We start from the raw sequence: 17,328 nt of genomic DNA on the forward strand, positions 1-17,328 counted from the left end.
TAATTCAGACACTTCTCTCATTATTGATAATTTCTTAACTCAGTATATTTGACAGACAATTAAAATTCAGGCAAGTTCCTCTAATTCACATCTTACGAGTAAGCCTCTCAATCTTTAGTAACCTATTTTGTACAAAACTATATTTATATTGCACACCTTTCCTCAGAAAGAATTCTCACACATCATATAACATTTATCGCAACAGTGATGTCCCTATATTTGCATTTTTTATTTTCTCTCTAGAGATGTATTTCGTCCTTCATTGTTGTACCTGCCATCTTTATTTCATTCTGCGTATATAAGGGCACAACGGTCTGCTTATCAATCTACACCTCTTTACTCTCCACTCTACTCATTTATTTTGAGAGGAACTAATTCCTACCTTATCGTGAATCCACTGTGTGCTTTTCTTTCTCATTGGTTTCGAAATGCTCCCTCACACTTCATTTTAAATACTGACCAAATTTATGCACATTTCATCTTTGTTAGTGTATTCTGAAATTCAGTCTTTTATTAGAAACTAATGTTAGGTGATTCAAAATTGTTTCAAACTTTTGTTGCTATCAATGTTCATCATACCTCTTGATTTTAACGTAGATTTTAGTACCTCATCAAACATAATCTAAATTAAATACTTTTCACTCTTCCTCTCTGCTGCTCCTCAATGTGACGCTGGTAACATCTCATTATAATTACGGTAAAATTTATGAAACATATGAAGTTATTCTTGTGATATACAACTAATTATTCTCTAAGGATATATGTGTGTTTATTTATCATTGTAATACAACAATTCCATTGCTCTACGTAAACATGAATCTTTATGAAGTTGTAATCCTGGTGAATTTCTCCTAAAGAAAGAAACTCCTCCTGGAAATCAAGCAGACTGAAAAGAGAAAGGTTGCTCGTCATGATTAATATTGAATATGGAGAGAGGGAGGGAAGAGATGGTATCCACTGAGCAAAATAAGAAAGGAACTAAAAGATCGGTAACGTTGAGCCGGAAGAAGGAGGCAAGACGTCAGCCCCGAAGGCAGATGCCTTCTCACACCCCACCCTCGGCCGCTCAGGTGGTGGTCATCAGTCCTACAGAATGGTGACGATCAGCTCCACCCTCCCCCCCCCCCCCCCCCCCATGCCTGAAAAAGTGGCCTCAGCATCCTGCTGTTTCCGATCGATGACGATTACGTGTTCAACAAAGGGATCTGCCTGTTAAATTAATGGATAGTACTGCACTACCTTTTTACCCTTACGTGAACATCATAACAATGTAACATAAATCTTAAAGAATACATCGTTTATGTAAAGACCATTTTATACGTAGGTACACTTTGCAATTAATACCGAAATTCTTCTTAATATATTTGATGCTTCCAGCTATACACCATATAATTAAACGATCTCCAGAAATTGTCATGAATGAAATATGTGACATTAATTAATGACAGGGATTGTAACGCAAATTATATTTACGAGAAGCCTAAGTGTGATATATGACATAGGTTTATCACCTAATCATAAAGCGATCTCAACTTCTCACTACTAACTTAATGGCGAACGAATTGCATTCAAGATTTTAGTCTGTAAAACAACAAATGAGTTCTTGTGGGTTTTTGGCGTATAATTTGTATTCAAAGTGGCGAGAAAACATGTAAGGAAGACACAATACTTCTATTACATAATTTCAGCACAATATACTGGGATACCAGAATGAAGCATAATTTAAAGCAGACAGAAGAGTGAAAGAGGAAGGATCGTTAAGCAAAAAGCGAACTATGTAGGAATGTGATGATGAACTTGGGTCCTTGTAGATGTCACTCTAAAAAATTCAACAAGAAAATGAATGCTCTGAGGATAATGGCACGTAATTAACAAAGCTCCGTTCTAGTGGTGTCGACCCACGTACCTCGTCTTACTGTAGGAGTCAGGTCACGTACATTTTACATCAAATCTACCCTTACGCTACTTTATTTATTTTACTCAGGCATTTAAACCCGTCATTGTTGGTAAAGTGAAGTTCAGACTTAAAAACTAAACCCAACCTCACTTTCAAATTGGTTCAAATGGCTCTGAGCACTATGGGACTTAACATCGGAGGTCATCAGTCCCCCAGAACTTGGAACTACTTAAACCTAACTAACCTAAGGCCACCACACACACCCATGTCCGAGGCAGGATTCGAACCTGCGACCGCAGCAGCAGCGCGGTTTCAGACTGAAGCGCCTAGAACCGCTCGGCTACAGCGGCCGGCATCATTTCATCCTCATCACCGACCGCAAGACGCCCAATGTGGCGCCGACTGAAATAAGACTTACACTTTGTCGTTCACTCTTGGGGTATTTCCCGACATTTGCGGCCCCATGTCTTATATTAAATTACTTGTCTGTACGTCATCTACGTCGAATCGGGGGTTTTTAAACGTAAATAAGAATCGCGTCGTAGATGTAAAAATAGTGCAGGAGCGAAAAATGTAAACGCACAACCTATAACTGTGTCTGCTAACTCTGCTAACAGGATGTACTGCGAGAGGTGTTGAAGTTATTTTGGATAGGCATGGCAATGATAAGAGCAAATGCCCCTCAGCTGTTACTGATGGTGCGCATCTGCTATCACAGGAGTTTGATCTGGGGTGGCAACTCAAAAAAAAAAAAAAAAAATGTGTGAATTGTGTGGCTCATCTGCTAGCTGTATAGCGTTCGTAGCTTGTACAGTTTCAAGATATTTTAAACAGAATTTATAGCTACTTTGTGTAGTCACCAAAGAATTACAAGCATTAAAAGATAGCCAAGAAATACATAACGAGCCACGGAAAAAATTTGTTACAATATTTGCCAGTCACTGTCTCTCAATGGGAGAGGCAGTGAATTCATAACATGTAACTTAGAATTCTTTGGTGTCTGTGCTGGAAAAAGATAAAATACCAGTACCAAGGGACTTACTAAAAATGTGAAGTGTCTAAAACTTTTGTCAACATTGTATTTTATGACAGACGTCATCTTCCTTGCTAAGAAATTGTGTCTGATTTTTCAAAAGTCGAATTTAGATCCCAAGTGCATGAAAATATGCGTGAACTTGTGCATACGAGGGCTCGAGGACCTTAAAATGAAATCTGGTCCAAATTACAGCTCTTTTCTTGATAAAGTACCTCCAGAATTTCCAGAAGGTGAGTTAGAATTTGGTGGAAACATAATACAAGATTCCGTGCCACGTAGAAATGTTATTAAGTACACAATTCGCAGATTCTTGGACAACTTGCTTCTAAATTTAAATGAAGGCTAGGATATTTAGAGAAGCTAGGATTACTTCATATACTGTCGCCTAAAACCTACAGAAGTGATGTCGAGAATGGCAATAAGCAAACCAAAGAAATACGTGCACAAATTAATTCTGCCATATCTGTGAATTTAAATGACTTGTTACTGGAATGGGCATTGTTTAAGAAGGTGTTGAACAGTACATGTGCAATTCAATGGATTTCAAACAGCTGATAGAGTTCATTCATGTTAATGAGATGAGTGAACAATTCCTTCTTATGGATTTAATTACAGAATACCCCGCTAGTACTTTCCTGCACACTTTTGGCTTCAGGCGATGGTTTGGTTGCATGAACAATATAAAAACAGTAATCAGATATTATCTTTCTAAGGAATGAGTTAGCCCTTCAGTATTAATCATCGGAAATTTACTATCTCGCAATGATTTTGATTCTGAAACGGCATTCAGTGTGTGCAGAATGCATAAAAGCCGACTTGTTTTAAGGTGACATGGTATAATGTAACGCAAAATCGCAAATTAGTTCTATCAGTTTACTGCATTGCAAATATGATATGGAATCTGTGGATCTACACTGAAGCGCCAAAGAAACTGGCATAGGCATGCATATTCAAATACAGAGATATGCAAGCAGGCAGAATACGGCCCTGCGATTGGCAACGCCTACATAAGACAGCAATTGTCTGACGCACTTGTTTCATCGGTTACTGCTGCCACAATGGCAGATTATCAAGATTTAAGTGAGTTTGGACGTGGTGTTATAGTCGGCGCAAGAGCGATGGGACACAGCATCTCCGAGATAGCGATGACTGTGGCCGAGCAGTTCTAGGCACTTCAGTCCGGAACCGCGCTGCTGCTGCGGTCGAAGGTTCGAATCCTGCGTCGGGCGTGAATGTGTGTCATATCCTTGGGTTAGTTAGGTTTAAGTAGTTCTAAGTCTAGGGGACTGATGACTTCAGATATTAAGTCCCATAGTGCTTACAGCCATTTTTTGGAAGCGATGAAATGGGGATTTTCCCGTGCGACCATTTCACGAGTGTACCGTGACTGTGAAGAATCCGGTAAAACATCACGTCTCCGACATACTTGCGGCCGGAAAAAGATCCTGCAAGAACGGGACCAAGAACGACTGAAGAGAATCGTTCAACTGACGGAAGTGCAACCCCTCCGCAAATTGCTGTAGAATTCAGTGCTGGGCCGTCAACAAATGTCAGCGTGCGAACCATTCAACGAAACATCATTGATGTAGGCTTTCGGAGCCCAAGGCCCACACGTGTGCCCTTGATGACTGCACGCCACAAAGCTTTACGCCTCGCCTGGGCCCGTCGACTCTGACATTGGACTGTGATGACTGAGAACAAGTTACCTGGTCGAACGAGCCTCGTTTCAAATTGTATCGAGCGGATGAACGTGTACGGGCATGGGGACAACCTCTTGCATCCATGGTCCCTGCATGTCAGTAGGGGCTGTTCAAGCTGGTGGAAGCTCTGTAACGGTGTAGGGTGTGTGCAGCTGGAGTGATATAGGACTCCTGATACATCAAGATACGACCCTGACAGGTGACGTCAGCATCCTGTCTGATCACATGCATTCATTCATGTCCATTGCGCATTCTGACGGACTTGGGCAATTCCAGAAGGAAATTGAGACAGAGTGGCTCCAGGAACGCTCTTCTGAGCTTAATCACTTCCGCTGCCCACCAAACTCCCCAGACATTAACATTATTGAGTATATCTGGGATGCCTTGCAACGTGTTGCTCAGAAGAGATCTCCAACCCCTCGTACTTTTACGGATTTAGGGACAGCCCTGCAGGATTCATGGTGTCAGTTCCCTCCAGCACTACTTTAGACATTAGTGGAGTCCATGCCATGTCTTCTTACGGCACTTCTGCGTGCTCGCGGGGGCCCTACACGGTATTAGGCAGGTGTACCAGTTTCTTTGGCTCTTCAGTGTATAAGTTAAAAAGATAATAAATTTTCAGTTAGCAGACTACTGTTAGCTTCAATTCAATACAGACGTATTTCACTTTTAACGCTCACATTAACAGCATAAATTACAAAATTTTTGCACTAGCAGAATGTTGCAAGAACTTATCATATTTTGGAAAAAGGTAAATATTGATTTGTACACTTTTGTGACATTATTTTTTTTTCTAGCTTAACCGCTGCTCTTATCGTCTATAGCTGTAATCAAATTATCTTCAGATGGCTCTGATGGAGAACTGGTGGACTTCGTTGTCCACGTAGTTTTTTTTGTCTATGGTGGAATTAACAAACCTCCGACAAACATTCAGTTGTATACAGGGTGTTACAAAAAAGTACGGCCAAACTTTCAGGAAATATTCCACACACACAAAGAAAGAAAATATGTTATGTGGACATGTGTTCGGAAACGCTTACTTTCCATGTTAGAGCTCATTTTATTATTTCTCTTCGAATCACATTAATCATGGAATGGAAACACACAGCAACAGGACGTACCAGCGTGACGTCAAACACTTTGTTACAGGAAATGTTCAAAATGTCCTCCGTTAGCGAGGATACATGCATCCATCCTCCGTCGCATCGAATCCCTGATGCGCTGATGCAACCCTGGAGAATGGCGTATTGTATCACAGCCGTCCACAATACGAGCACGAAGAGTCTCTACATTTGGTACCAGGGTTGCGTAGACAAGAGCTTTCAAATGCCCCCATAAATGAAAGTCAAGAGGGTTGAGGTCAGGAGAGCGTGGAGGCCACGGAATTGGTCCGCCTCTACCAATCCATCGGTCACCGAATCTGTTGTTGAGAAGCGTACGAACACTTCGACTGAAATGTGCAGGAGCTCCATCGTGCATGAACCACATGTTGTGTCGTACTTGTAAAGGCACATGTTCTAGCAGCACAGGTAGAGTATCCCGTATGAAATCATGATAACGTTCTCCATTGAGCGTAGGTGGAAGAAACTAAAATGAACTCTAACATGGAAATTAAGCGTTTCCGGACACATGTCCACGTAACATCTTTTCTTTATTTGTGTGTGAGGAATGTTTCCTGAAAGTTTGGCCGTACCTTTTTGTAACACCCTGTATAAAGGAATATGAACTACTTCTTCCGTCACTAGCTTTATAGCCTGCATTGTATCATAATGTACAAAAGTCCTTAAATTTCAAACACTGCAGAGTTGGAGAACAGGGAACATTTGCTGTTCACTCGCAACGATATGATACGTGAAACTCTGACATTAGACAGATGAATGACATTTTTGACATTTCATTCGAGTTCTTCTGTTCTGCCTTGACGTTGGGCCACATTGTCATGGTGCGTGTTTTTACTCAGTGGCACACCGTGCTACTCCAAACCCAAGATAATGACTCAAGGAGTAAGACCGTACTGGAGTTCGTGGTAATGCATCGATCGCCCCCCTCTCCCCCCTTGAAGTCACGTAGTGTCCATCCATATAGGCATCACATGCAAAACGGATAGCAAAAACACACCAACAGCCTCCAACTCCTAAACATTAAACTATTACATGGTTTAACGATCACGGCCATCATTCGTCGACTAGGTAGACGTAGGGCTACGCATCGCTCTACTGGGGCGATATGTAGCGCAACAAGGGATGGAAGTTGGGGTGGTTCTTCCTATAATTATTGCATGGGTTCTGGAAGGGTTTAGCCTGAAAATCTGTTGGATACCAGGAGACAAAATAGTTAAGGTGGAGTTGGAAGGATCGTTGAAACTTTTTGAGTGTCGTCTAGAGCGCTCGCAAAAGAGGGTCTTCAGCATTCTAATGGAGGTGGTTTAGTGACAATGGCAGGATAGAGGATATAAAGGAGAGCAGAGAGGACAATGTCCTAAAGCTGGCCTGCAGTAGGATCAGGGATATAGAAACAGGTTTCGTCAATAGTGATAAATGATGCAGTAAGAAGTATTCAGTGAAGTGTACATAAACTGGAAATGAACAAATCTGGCGCTTGGAGAGGAGGCTAGAATACGACACACAGTCATATGATTGATGGAGGTGAAACAACACAAAAACTGCGGATTTTTAAGCTGGTGGGATAGGAATGAGTGAACTACAGGAATTGGTCCTCAGAGAGGTGGACCGAAAGCCACATTGGTTAACCAGAAGGATGCGTTGGGACCGGATGGATTCAATGACCCAGCTAAGCAATGAGGTGAGGCTAATAGGGTGGTGGGACGAGATATCATTCTTGAGTTAGTCTGCTTTGAAGAAGACAGCGATAAAGCTTACTCTGGTATTTGTGGACTGACATTTTAAATCAACATGTGAGAACACAACACATTACCTTTTTCCCAGTAATCTGTGCCGACTTGCTGCGGGTGTTGTAGGTGACGAACTGCGTTATGTTTTCAAGGCGATTGGAAAACCAAACCATTAAAGTGTTTTCATCCATCCAAGCAGACTCTTGAATATAATAGTCCCTGTAACAAAACAGTAATCAGATTTACCACGTCGTGCAGCCAAGATGTAACAAAATCACTTGAAAGGCAGCGCTCTAGATACGAAAAGGACAAAGTAACTTCAAGCCAACTTTACTCCGAAAATCAAGTACAGAAAAGTCTTGTACCTGGAGAACAGTGTATCAAGGAACATACGTTGTTTCCTGGTTGTTGTTTAAATCTAGTGACCAGTTCTAGAATCACATTAAAGAATGCACACTTGTGACTGCCAATAGCAGTTTACGGCATTTTCTACTGTTTTTGTTGTTGTGAGACATGAGGTTTCTTACTAACAAACTACTGTCTTAGCAAGTAAGAGTTGTCAGGATCACACACAGTTGCATTATTTGGGGCATGTTATTATAGATTTGTAATAAGTCTTAAGCCTTACACATAATTTTTAACATCTCTCTACATCACACCTAAGACGCGCCGATTCTCTACTGTTCCGGTTTCCCAGTGTCCACGATTCACTTCCGTATAATGCTGTGCTTCATATGCACACTCTCAAAAATTTCTTCCACAAGTTAAGTCCTACGTTCGGTACTAGTACCCCCCTTTTTACACGGAATGCCGTCTTTGCGTGTGATAGTCTGCTTCTTAAATCCTCCTTCGTACGTCCACCCTGCGTCATTTTGCTTCAAATCGGTAGTCGATAATAATCGACCCGATAACATCGATGAATAATGACGAATTTATAGAACGACGTAAAAATCAACCTGCAGATACATCTAATGACACACATACTAATAAATACACCAATAATTAACATTACATGTCCGACAAATGTTTATCTATAGACTGTAATATTAACATTTTTAGAGAAGTTTCCTCTTCAGTCTTTTGCGTTGTTGAGAGCGAGCATACCTTGCTTTCGAAAACAGTCTTTCGGATGCTGACAGTGTTGCTGCACAACTCAAATATTTAAGCGAACATCTTCGTAGTTTTGCATTGATACTGCCAATGGTGTGTTTCCACACCTCTAACAGATGTTGTTTAATATCTAAAGCTGATTTTTGAGATAGCTCAACTGTTGAAATAGCATAACTGAATCAGATTAAAAAAATTCTTTTCTTCTACTATTTTATAATGTTCACAGCATAAACCACGTTTGGTTTTTGTGTTTCAGCGCACTGTCTATCTTCATTGATAGCTGCTTCAACAGCTGCAAGCAAATCAGTGATGCTTTCGGTTGCCTTCTAACGTGCTACAGCGTCTCAAAAATGTAGTCCTTGACTCTAGGATAGAGCAACGTTGGATGGCTGATATGAAAATATGTTCAGTTTGTAATAAAAACTTTTCGACTTCTATTGTCGTGAAAATAAAATTGCCCACCCTTTAGAGGACGATCGCTTTAGCTTTAGGGAAGGTAAACACCTCAGAAACCCAGTTCCGAAGTTGCATTTCATTATAGGTTTAAGAAAATCAAGATACATTCACAAGATGTGTCAGCCTAGAAAAAAGTTCATCAATGGAAAATTGTCCACGGTGTTTAATTCCTCAGCAAAATGTGTGCAAACTATAGGAAGACACACATCGTATATAATATGTACAAAAACCAGGCCTTTTTATTACATTTGATCTGGGACGTACCTGTCATAGCATATTTATCCACTGACGTTACATTTTGCAACACTTAAACACACTTTTACTTAACATACCGTCATAAAATGGCGTGTTTTGATGAGATGTTTAATTAATATCCAATGCATGAAATGTATTCGCAGTTGCGAATGTGAACAACCACCAGCTGTGCAGTGGAATGACGTCAATGACCAGGACTCGAACCCGAATTTCCCGCTTTTCTCGAGTGGTCCCCACTTACCATTAGGCTATCCAAGCACAACTCATGGCCAGACTCGAACTTCTGTATGCCATCAACCACGTGTCTACAACCTATACTCGTACATCCACTGTGTATACTCCCGTACAGGGGAACCTTGTAATTGAAAGTTGCTTGCCCAGTGTCGGCGGATAAATACGATAATGCATTGCCTGTCTTATTCCGAATTAAGATGCAATGTTCTTTTGGTGATGCGTGATTGTACAGAGGAACACTCAATCGTAGTTCGGAATAACACAGGAACTGCACTATCGTAACAGGCAATGATAGCTTCGTAATGCTCCAAATACGAAAAGTAAACACACAACATAGCTAAAGACAACGACGGACTAGGTTCCAACCAGAGAAGAAAGTCTGGTATCTGAAAAACAAAAACATTTCCCATTAAATGTATCTGACCAGGGGAACTCCTTTTCGTTTGAGTGGAAACAGGAGGAGATTTCGCACGCTTTGGACGAGCTACCAGCACTCATAAGTCAGCTCCTATGCTAGCAGACTGCACAGACAGTCAGCCAAGCCCTTCAGGGATTATCCACCTGGCTCAGCCTCCGCAGAAAATGAGCGGCGGAATGGAAGACTGGTGTCCTCTATAGCAGAACAGGAAACTGCCGGTGGATGGGGTAAGAACTCTGCTTGGTAGTAACCTTTGGATGGAGTTCTCAGCTGCCGACGTGCCGTTATTCTATTGTGTATGATCTCCAGACGTGTTCCCTGAAGTAAAATAAACAGCCCCTCTTGCAACTGCAAATTTCCAAATTTTTTCTTGAACACAGTGTGAAGCCCAATAAAGTTTCCAGAACTTCCGACACACAAGTCTGTATGTGGGAACAGCACGACACTCGTGTCCCATTTCTTTATACACGTATCTGATTGGGGGATACATCTTTAACTTTATAATGGGAGTATGGGAACGAACTTCCACATCACTGACTGGAAGAGCACTTAGGCCCTTCCTGGGATTGGCTTGAAAATACTGTTGGGGTGCCTTTCCGAGGTCTGAAGGAAGGCTACCAAAATTTGAGAGAGGCATTCATAGTCATATTAGGATTCATATGGGTATTCCGATTTGAACTTCTACTTGGTGATGTCACTCTGGACTCTGTGCTTGTACGTGTTTTTCTTGACTTCGGACCTCTGCTAAGTCTTCAACGTTTCACTCTGCACTTACGCACAACCGCAGCGAGTAGTCAGGAGAATGGTGAGATCCACGATTTGAAACATCAACTCAGCCCAGCAATAGTTGACAGCGGACGTAGTTCGGCGCACCCCAACTTGTCAGCAACCACCTCAATGGCAGTCATAATAAGACCGCATTTCCAATGCGCTCTCCCAAGTTTGGGAATCGCGATATGTTGATGGAAGAAGAGTTCTTTCCTGCTTTTTGTTTCTTAGACTTCCTAACTTGATCTACGCATTTCATGCACTTGTATGCAAGTTTCTCTGAAATCTAACACTTGCTTCAAAATGGACTTTTCTCGTAAGACTCATGTTCGTTTTGCTATCAAGTTAACTCATTGGATCCTAGTGATGTTTCTTTCTGATTCTTCCTTTATTCGTTGATCTGTTGTATGCTCTGTTTGAATTCAAATTTTTTTTCGTGAAATTTCAAAGTTTTGCAATCACAGTTTAAAGTATAATTCATGTTTTTTATGTGTCTGGGCATCATCTCAACCATTACTGTCCAGCATCATGCTGGTGGTGACGCTGACAACCTTTCATTTTCTTATCAGTTTTCTATCTTAATTATGTAAATTCATTCTCAGGTTGTTTTATGACATTAAAGTTTGTGTGTCCTGAGTAAATTTTACACATTGTTTGAATATGTATTATTTTATCAAATCAAACTCTAGCAATCAGCAACCATTAAAATAAATTACTCAATTGAAATTTCCAGGTCCTCCAACCATAAGCAATAGGCGAGGACCCCTGATGATCTCAGGAACTGAAAAAATTTATTATATGATATTACATAATAGACATGGTACTGCTACTGATCAGCTTCCACATCAAATTGCAGTTGTCAACAAGAATACTTTGATCATAGTACCAGAGTAAACAATGTTATTCCCACAGCTAAACTGTCTGTAATATTTCCCAAAACTCGTCTTAGTATGGATAAAACCAATATCAAAGTCAAGCAAACACTATAGTGGCTCCCACACTTAGATAAAAATCTTCATCTTGCAAATATAAAATGTCTGTCTTCTTCTACTGATAATGTTAACTCATGTTGCCACACCATAAAAACTGCATGACATTTCGCCCTATGCATCGCCATTTTACACCAAATTTATAACAAATTGTATCATACATCAACACAGTTACATGAAACCTTAACAAACTGCCTCATACATTGCCATGTTATAGTAAAACTGTAACAAAGTGTCCCATACATCGCTCTTATGTAGGGAATTGAAACAAATTGTCCCATACATCATCATGGTCTAGCAAAATTACAGCAAATTGCTGCATAAATCGATATATTAGAGGAGAACCAAAACAAATTGCTGCGTACATTAACATATTATAGCAAAATTTTAACATATTGCCACAATAAAATTGTAACAAATTCTCCAACATGTCAACATTTGTACACGACACTGAAACAAATTTCCTTGTTCATCTTCGTTTTACAGCAGAATAGTAACGAATTACCCTAAGCATCATCACTGTTATAGCAACATTGCAATGAATTGCCATAATCACCCTATTAGAACAAAATTGCAAGAATGTGCAACTATACATCACTATGGTCAGCAAAATTTTAAGGAATTTCCACCATACATAACTAATTTACAGCAAAATTGTTACAAATACATCATCTTAGAGCAAAATTGTAACAAGTTATCTCATGTTGTACGGCAAAATTGTACCATATCCTTCCATACATCGAAGTGTTATAGAAAAATTGTAAGGAATTGCTCCATATATCTCTATGTTACAGCGAAATTGTAACAAATTACCCTGTACATCGCTATTGTTCTATTAAATTGTAACAACATGCACCATACTTCATCATGTTACATGAAACTGTATTCAGTTGGCCCATATGCAACCATGTTATGAATTAGCATAAAATAAAATTGTACAAATTGCCCCATACTTCAAACACATAGTGATAGTGTATATGACATAATCTGACAGTGAATGTCAGCTACTGGATCTACAATAGTATCCCAACACCACCTGCAAGGAGTGCAGGGGAGAGGTGGGAATGGGGACTCGTGCGTGCGACATCATGGAGTCTGTGCTGAGATGTGCATGTATGCTCTCTCCAGCTGATTCCAGAAACTGCAAGAGCAAATGTGAAAAACGCATGCTTGAGTTACAGTTAGTAATCAAAACGTGAACGATATAAGATTGTTAAATGAAATATTTATGTGCAGGACTTAATGTTTTTTGGCTGCAGACATGTCACTGCAAGAAAATTGTTGAATGATGTTGACAGTTGTGATGGTATGATATCAGTATCTTGACTCGAGTGAAAGCTCCGCTTCTCTAACACAATGAATGACTCTGAATACTTCCAAATAGTTCTGAACTTTCCTACTGAATCAGCAACTGATGAGGGAGGGAGTTCCCCAGAATTTAATATCCCCACTGAAACGCTTACTTAACACCTTTCCACCAATTTCCATGAGTGTTCCATCATACAAAACTGGGATAAATCCTGTATTGCAATATATGCATCATGTTTCTATTCCACACTTCCAAGGAACAAGATGTCGAAGGCATGTGTACCCTCAAGCTACCTATAGTCAAAGAAACTGTAACGCAATCTCACACTCAAATGTTATACCATTGCTTTCTTATTTCACTTCTCCATTTTAAGCAATAGGAAACAAACATTCAGATTCAAGGGTGCTCATGATTAGGTGTCATATATTCCCACCTGCGGTGCACAGATACAATGGCTGGCAAAAATTACAATTTCGCAGGGCAAATAACTTAGTTGTATAATTCTAATCAGCAAACGAGTAAATGTCGCAAGATCTGATAATACGATCTTATCTCGCTCAGCTGCTGCTCATTAAGACACTGACAGCCACCTCTCATCCACCCCTACCTTCACTCGAGTCAGATGCGGAGCTATTCTGCTGTATGCATTACACTTTATGTTACAGAAAGCTAATGCAGAGGGTGCATAGAAACAGTTCCAAAAACATCGATGTTTATTTGATACAAAAAATGTATTACCTTAAATCGCAATATATCGCAGAAACACAAAAAAACAAGAACAACACTAGTGCGTGCCGCAAGAGTGTGCCAGTGTCAACGTAAAACTATTTACCAGAGAAACTTTGACGTTTGTGTGAATGGGGTGCATTTTAAAAGACTTTCTGGCGCACTGAGTCAGTTAAATTTCGTGGCCGACCGTGCTGTATAAAAAGAAAGCTGGAGGGTGAGTATTTGGTTGTTGGTAGAGAAACAGTAACAGCAGAATGGCGCAGTCAGGAGAGTTCAGTGATTCGAATGTTGACTAGTCACTGGATGTCGCCTGAGTATCAAGGACATTTCAACCCTTCTAGAGCTACCCAAGTCGAGTCTTCGCGATGTGAAGTGGCAACGCGAAGGTTCAACCACAGTTAAACCAGGACGAGGTACATGTCATGTGCTGACAGAATGGTTCAAATGGCTCTGAGCACTATGGGACTCAACTGCTGAGGTTATTAGTCCCCTAGAACTTAGAACTAGTTAAACCTAACTAACCTAAGGACATCACAAACATCCATGCCCGAGGCAGGATTCGAACCTGCGACCGTAGCGGTCTTGCGGTTCCAGACTGCAGCGCCTTTAACCGCACGGCCACTTCGGCCAGCTGTGCTGACAGACACGGAACGTTGAGCACTGTGGAGGCTGGTAGCAAAACGTTACATGAAGCTGTTGGAAGGAATCACTTACGAGTTCCAAAGTGGTACCAGCAGTCCAACTAGTACAATTACGATGAGTAGTGAGTCAAAATCATCGTTTGCAATGGTCGACCACCACCTCATATGTCATCCGCTTCTGTATTCACTGCTATAAGTGATGGCAGAGGTTGTGTAAAGATCGATTCCACTGGATAGTGGATGGCTGGATATGAATGATTTGGTGTGGTGTACATTACCTGCCATCAGTGAAGTATGGAGCAGGAAGAGAAGGTGTTGATCATGTTACGGTATGAGAGTGTTTTCCATGATTAGGGTGTGTTTTTTTTTACTTTATTGTTATTTTAAAACCTGTACAACAGGCAGGCTGTCAGCAGCACACTACGCTGCTCTTCAGCCATAGAAGACACAAGCAGCAAAAACAGTGAGAAGACACATAAGTCACAGAGCGGTGGGCAATAAAACAGGAGACACACAGAGACAATCACGGAGCCGTTCACACTCGTCGATAATCCACACTGCTAGCTGATGAGACGACGCACAACCACTGAAGATGATGATGGCACTGGTGAACGATGGAGGGGACGGTGAACACTAAACACTAAACACTAAACACACAAAACACTGATGGCGGCGACCTCCGGCGCGCGAATGTCCACGTAACGTGTGCGAGTCCGGGGACCTGCCAAGAGGGGTAGAAGGGGGAGGTGGGGGAGAGGGGAGAAAAAGGATGCCAATGGCTGAGGAGTCGGGGGCAGGAGGAGAGGAACAGGGGAGGGGAGGCCCGGGGGAGGAGGGGGGGAGAAAAGGAGGAGGGAGGGAAAAGGGAGAGGAGGGAGGGAGGGTGCACGGAGGAGTAAGTACAGGAGGAGGGTGGGAGGATCAAAGTTGGTAGGAGGGGTAGATGGAAGGGAGGAGGGCATCATCAGGGAGGGGGAGCTGGCGGAAGCCACCTTGGGAGAGGGTAAGGAGGGTGGAGAGGTGGAGACCGGGTGGGACGTGCGAATACAGGCGCGGCAGCGGGCGGGGGTGGGAGAGGATCGGGGAGACGAGCGGGTGAGGAGGATCGAGTTTGCGGGAGGTGTACAGGATCCGTATCCTTTCAAGGAAAAGGAGGAGGTGGGGGAAGGGGATGAGATCGTAGAGGATCCGCGTGGGGGAGGGGAGACGGATGCGATAGGCGAGGCGGAGAGCATGGCGTTCAAGGATTTGGAGGAATTTATAAAAGGTAGGGGGAGCGGAGATCCATGCTGGATGGGCATAACAAAGGATAGGGCGGATGAGGGATTTATAGGTGTGGAGGATGGTGGAGGGGTCCAGACCCCACGTACGGCCGGAAAGGAGCTTGAGGAGACGGAGGCGGGAACGTGCCTTGGCTTGGATTGTCTGGAGATGGGGAGTCCAGGAGAGGCGACGATCGAGGGTGACGCCAAGGTACTTAAGGGTGGGAGTGAGGGCGATGGGACGGCCAGAGACGGTGAGATAGAAATCAAGGAGGCGGAAGGAAGGGGTGGTTTTGCCTACAATGATCGCCTGGGTTTTGGAAGGATTGACCTTGAGCAACCACTGGTTGCACCAAGCGGTGAACCGGTCAAGATGGGATTGGAGAAGGCGTTGGGAGCGCTGTAGGGTGGGGGCAAGGGCAAGGAAGGCGGTGTCATCGGCAAACTGGAGAAGGTGGACGGGGGGTGACGGCGGCGGCATGTCCGCCGTGTACAACAGGTACAGAAGGGGGGAGAGGACGGAGCCTTGGGGCACACCGGCGGAGGGGAAGAAGGTGTAGGAATCGGTGTTATGGATGGTGACATAGGAAGGACGGCGGGAGAGAAAGGAGCCGATCAGACGGACGTAGTTAATGGGAAGGGCGAAGGTTTGGAGCTTGAAGAGGAGACCGGAATGCCATACGCGGTCATATGCACGTTCGAGGTCCAGGGAGAGGAAGATTGCGGAGCGGCGGGAATTAAGCTGTTCGGAAAGGAGATGAGTGAGGTGAAGGAGAAGGTCGTCGGAAGAGAAGGACGGCCGAAAGCCACACTGGGTGACGGGAAGGAGGCGGTGCTGGCGGAGATGCTGGTGGATGCGACGGGTGAGGATAGATTCCAGGACCTTGCTGAAGACTGAGGTAAGGCTGATGGGACGGTAGGAGGAGACGGCGGACGGCGGTTTGCCAGGTTTAAGGAACATGAGGATACGGGAGGTTTTCCACAGGTCGGGGTAGTAACCGGTGGACAGGACTACATTGTAGAGCCTGGCCAGGGTGGAGAGGAAAGAGACAGGAGCTTCACGAAGGTGACGGTAGGTGACACGATCGTGACCAGGAGCGGTGTTGCGTTTGGTGCGGAGTGTAACAATGAGATCCTGTGTAGTGATAGGGGCATTGAGTTCCGTGTGTGTAATGTTGTCCAAGTATTGGAAACCAGGAGCGAGGGGAGGGACAGAGGTGTCAGTTCGATCGCGGATATCCGGGAAGAGGGAGTAATCGAACTGGGGATCGTCGGGGATGGAGAAGACATCGGAGAGGTAGGAGGCGAAGTGATTGGCCTTACTAAGGGTGTCAGGGAAGGGGTGATCATCGTGGAGAAGAGGATAGTAGGGGGAGGGTTTAGTTCCGGTAAGGCGACGGAAGGCCGACCAGAACTTGGACGAGTTGATTGGTAGGGTTGCATTTAAACGGGTGCATGTCTGTCGCCAGTCCCGGCGTTTCTTAGCCGCGAGCAAATTACGAACGTGTCGGTGGAGTTGCCGGTGGCGTCGGAGTGTGTTCGGGTCACGCGTGCGGAGGAAGGCACGGTAGAGACGACGGGATTCACGGAGGAGGAGAACGGCCTGTGGGGGTAAGGTAGGACGGTGGGGGTGGGATTAGGGTGTGTTTCGCCCATTGCTTTTATGGAAACGT

At 43.2% G+C, this 17,328-nt stretch overlaps 1 protein-coding gene across 1 annotated transcript in view; it reads right to left on the reverse strand.

Moving 5' to 3' along the window:
* LOC126485130 (venom dipeptidyl peptidase 4-like) overlaps window positions 1-17,328 on the reverse strand; it is a 293,595-nt gene that overhangs the window by 107,242 nt on the left and 169,025 nt on the right. The window contains exon 9 of the mRNA XM_050108774.1: window positions 7,568-7,703. Within this exon, the coding sequence (XP_049964731.1) occupies window positions 7,568-7,703 (136 nt within the window). The remainder of the gene's footprint in view (window positions 1-7,567; window positions 7,704-17,328) is intronic.

Source organism: Schistocerca serialis, chromosome 6 (genome assembly GCF_023864345.2).
Source record: "Schistocerca serialis cubense isolate TAMUIC-IGC-003099 chromosome 6, iqSchSeri2.2, whole genome shotgun sequence".
NCBI lineage: Eukaryota > Metazoa > Arthropoda > Insecta > Orthoptera > Acrididae > Schistocerca > Schistocerca serialis.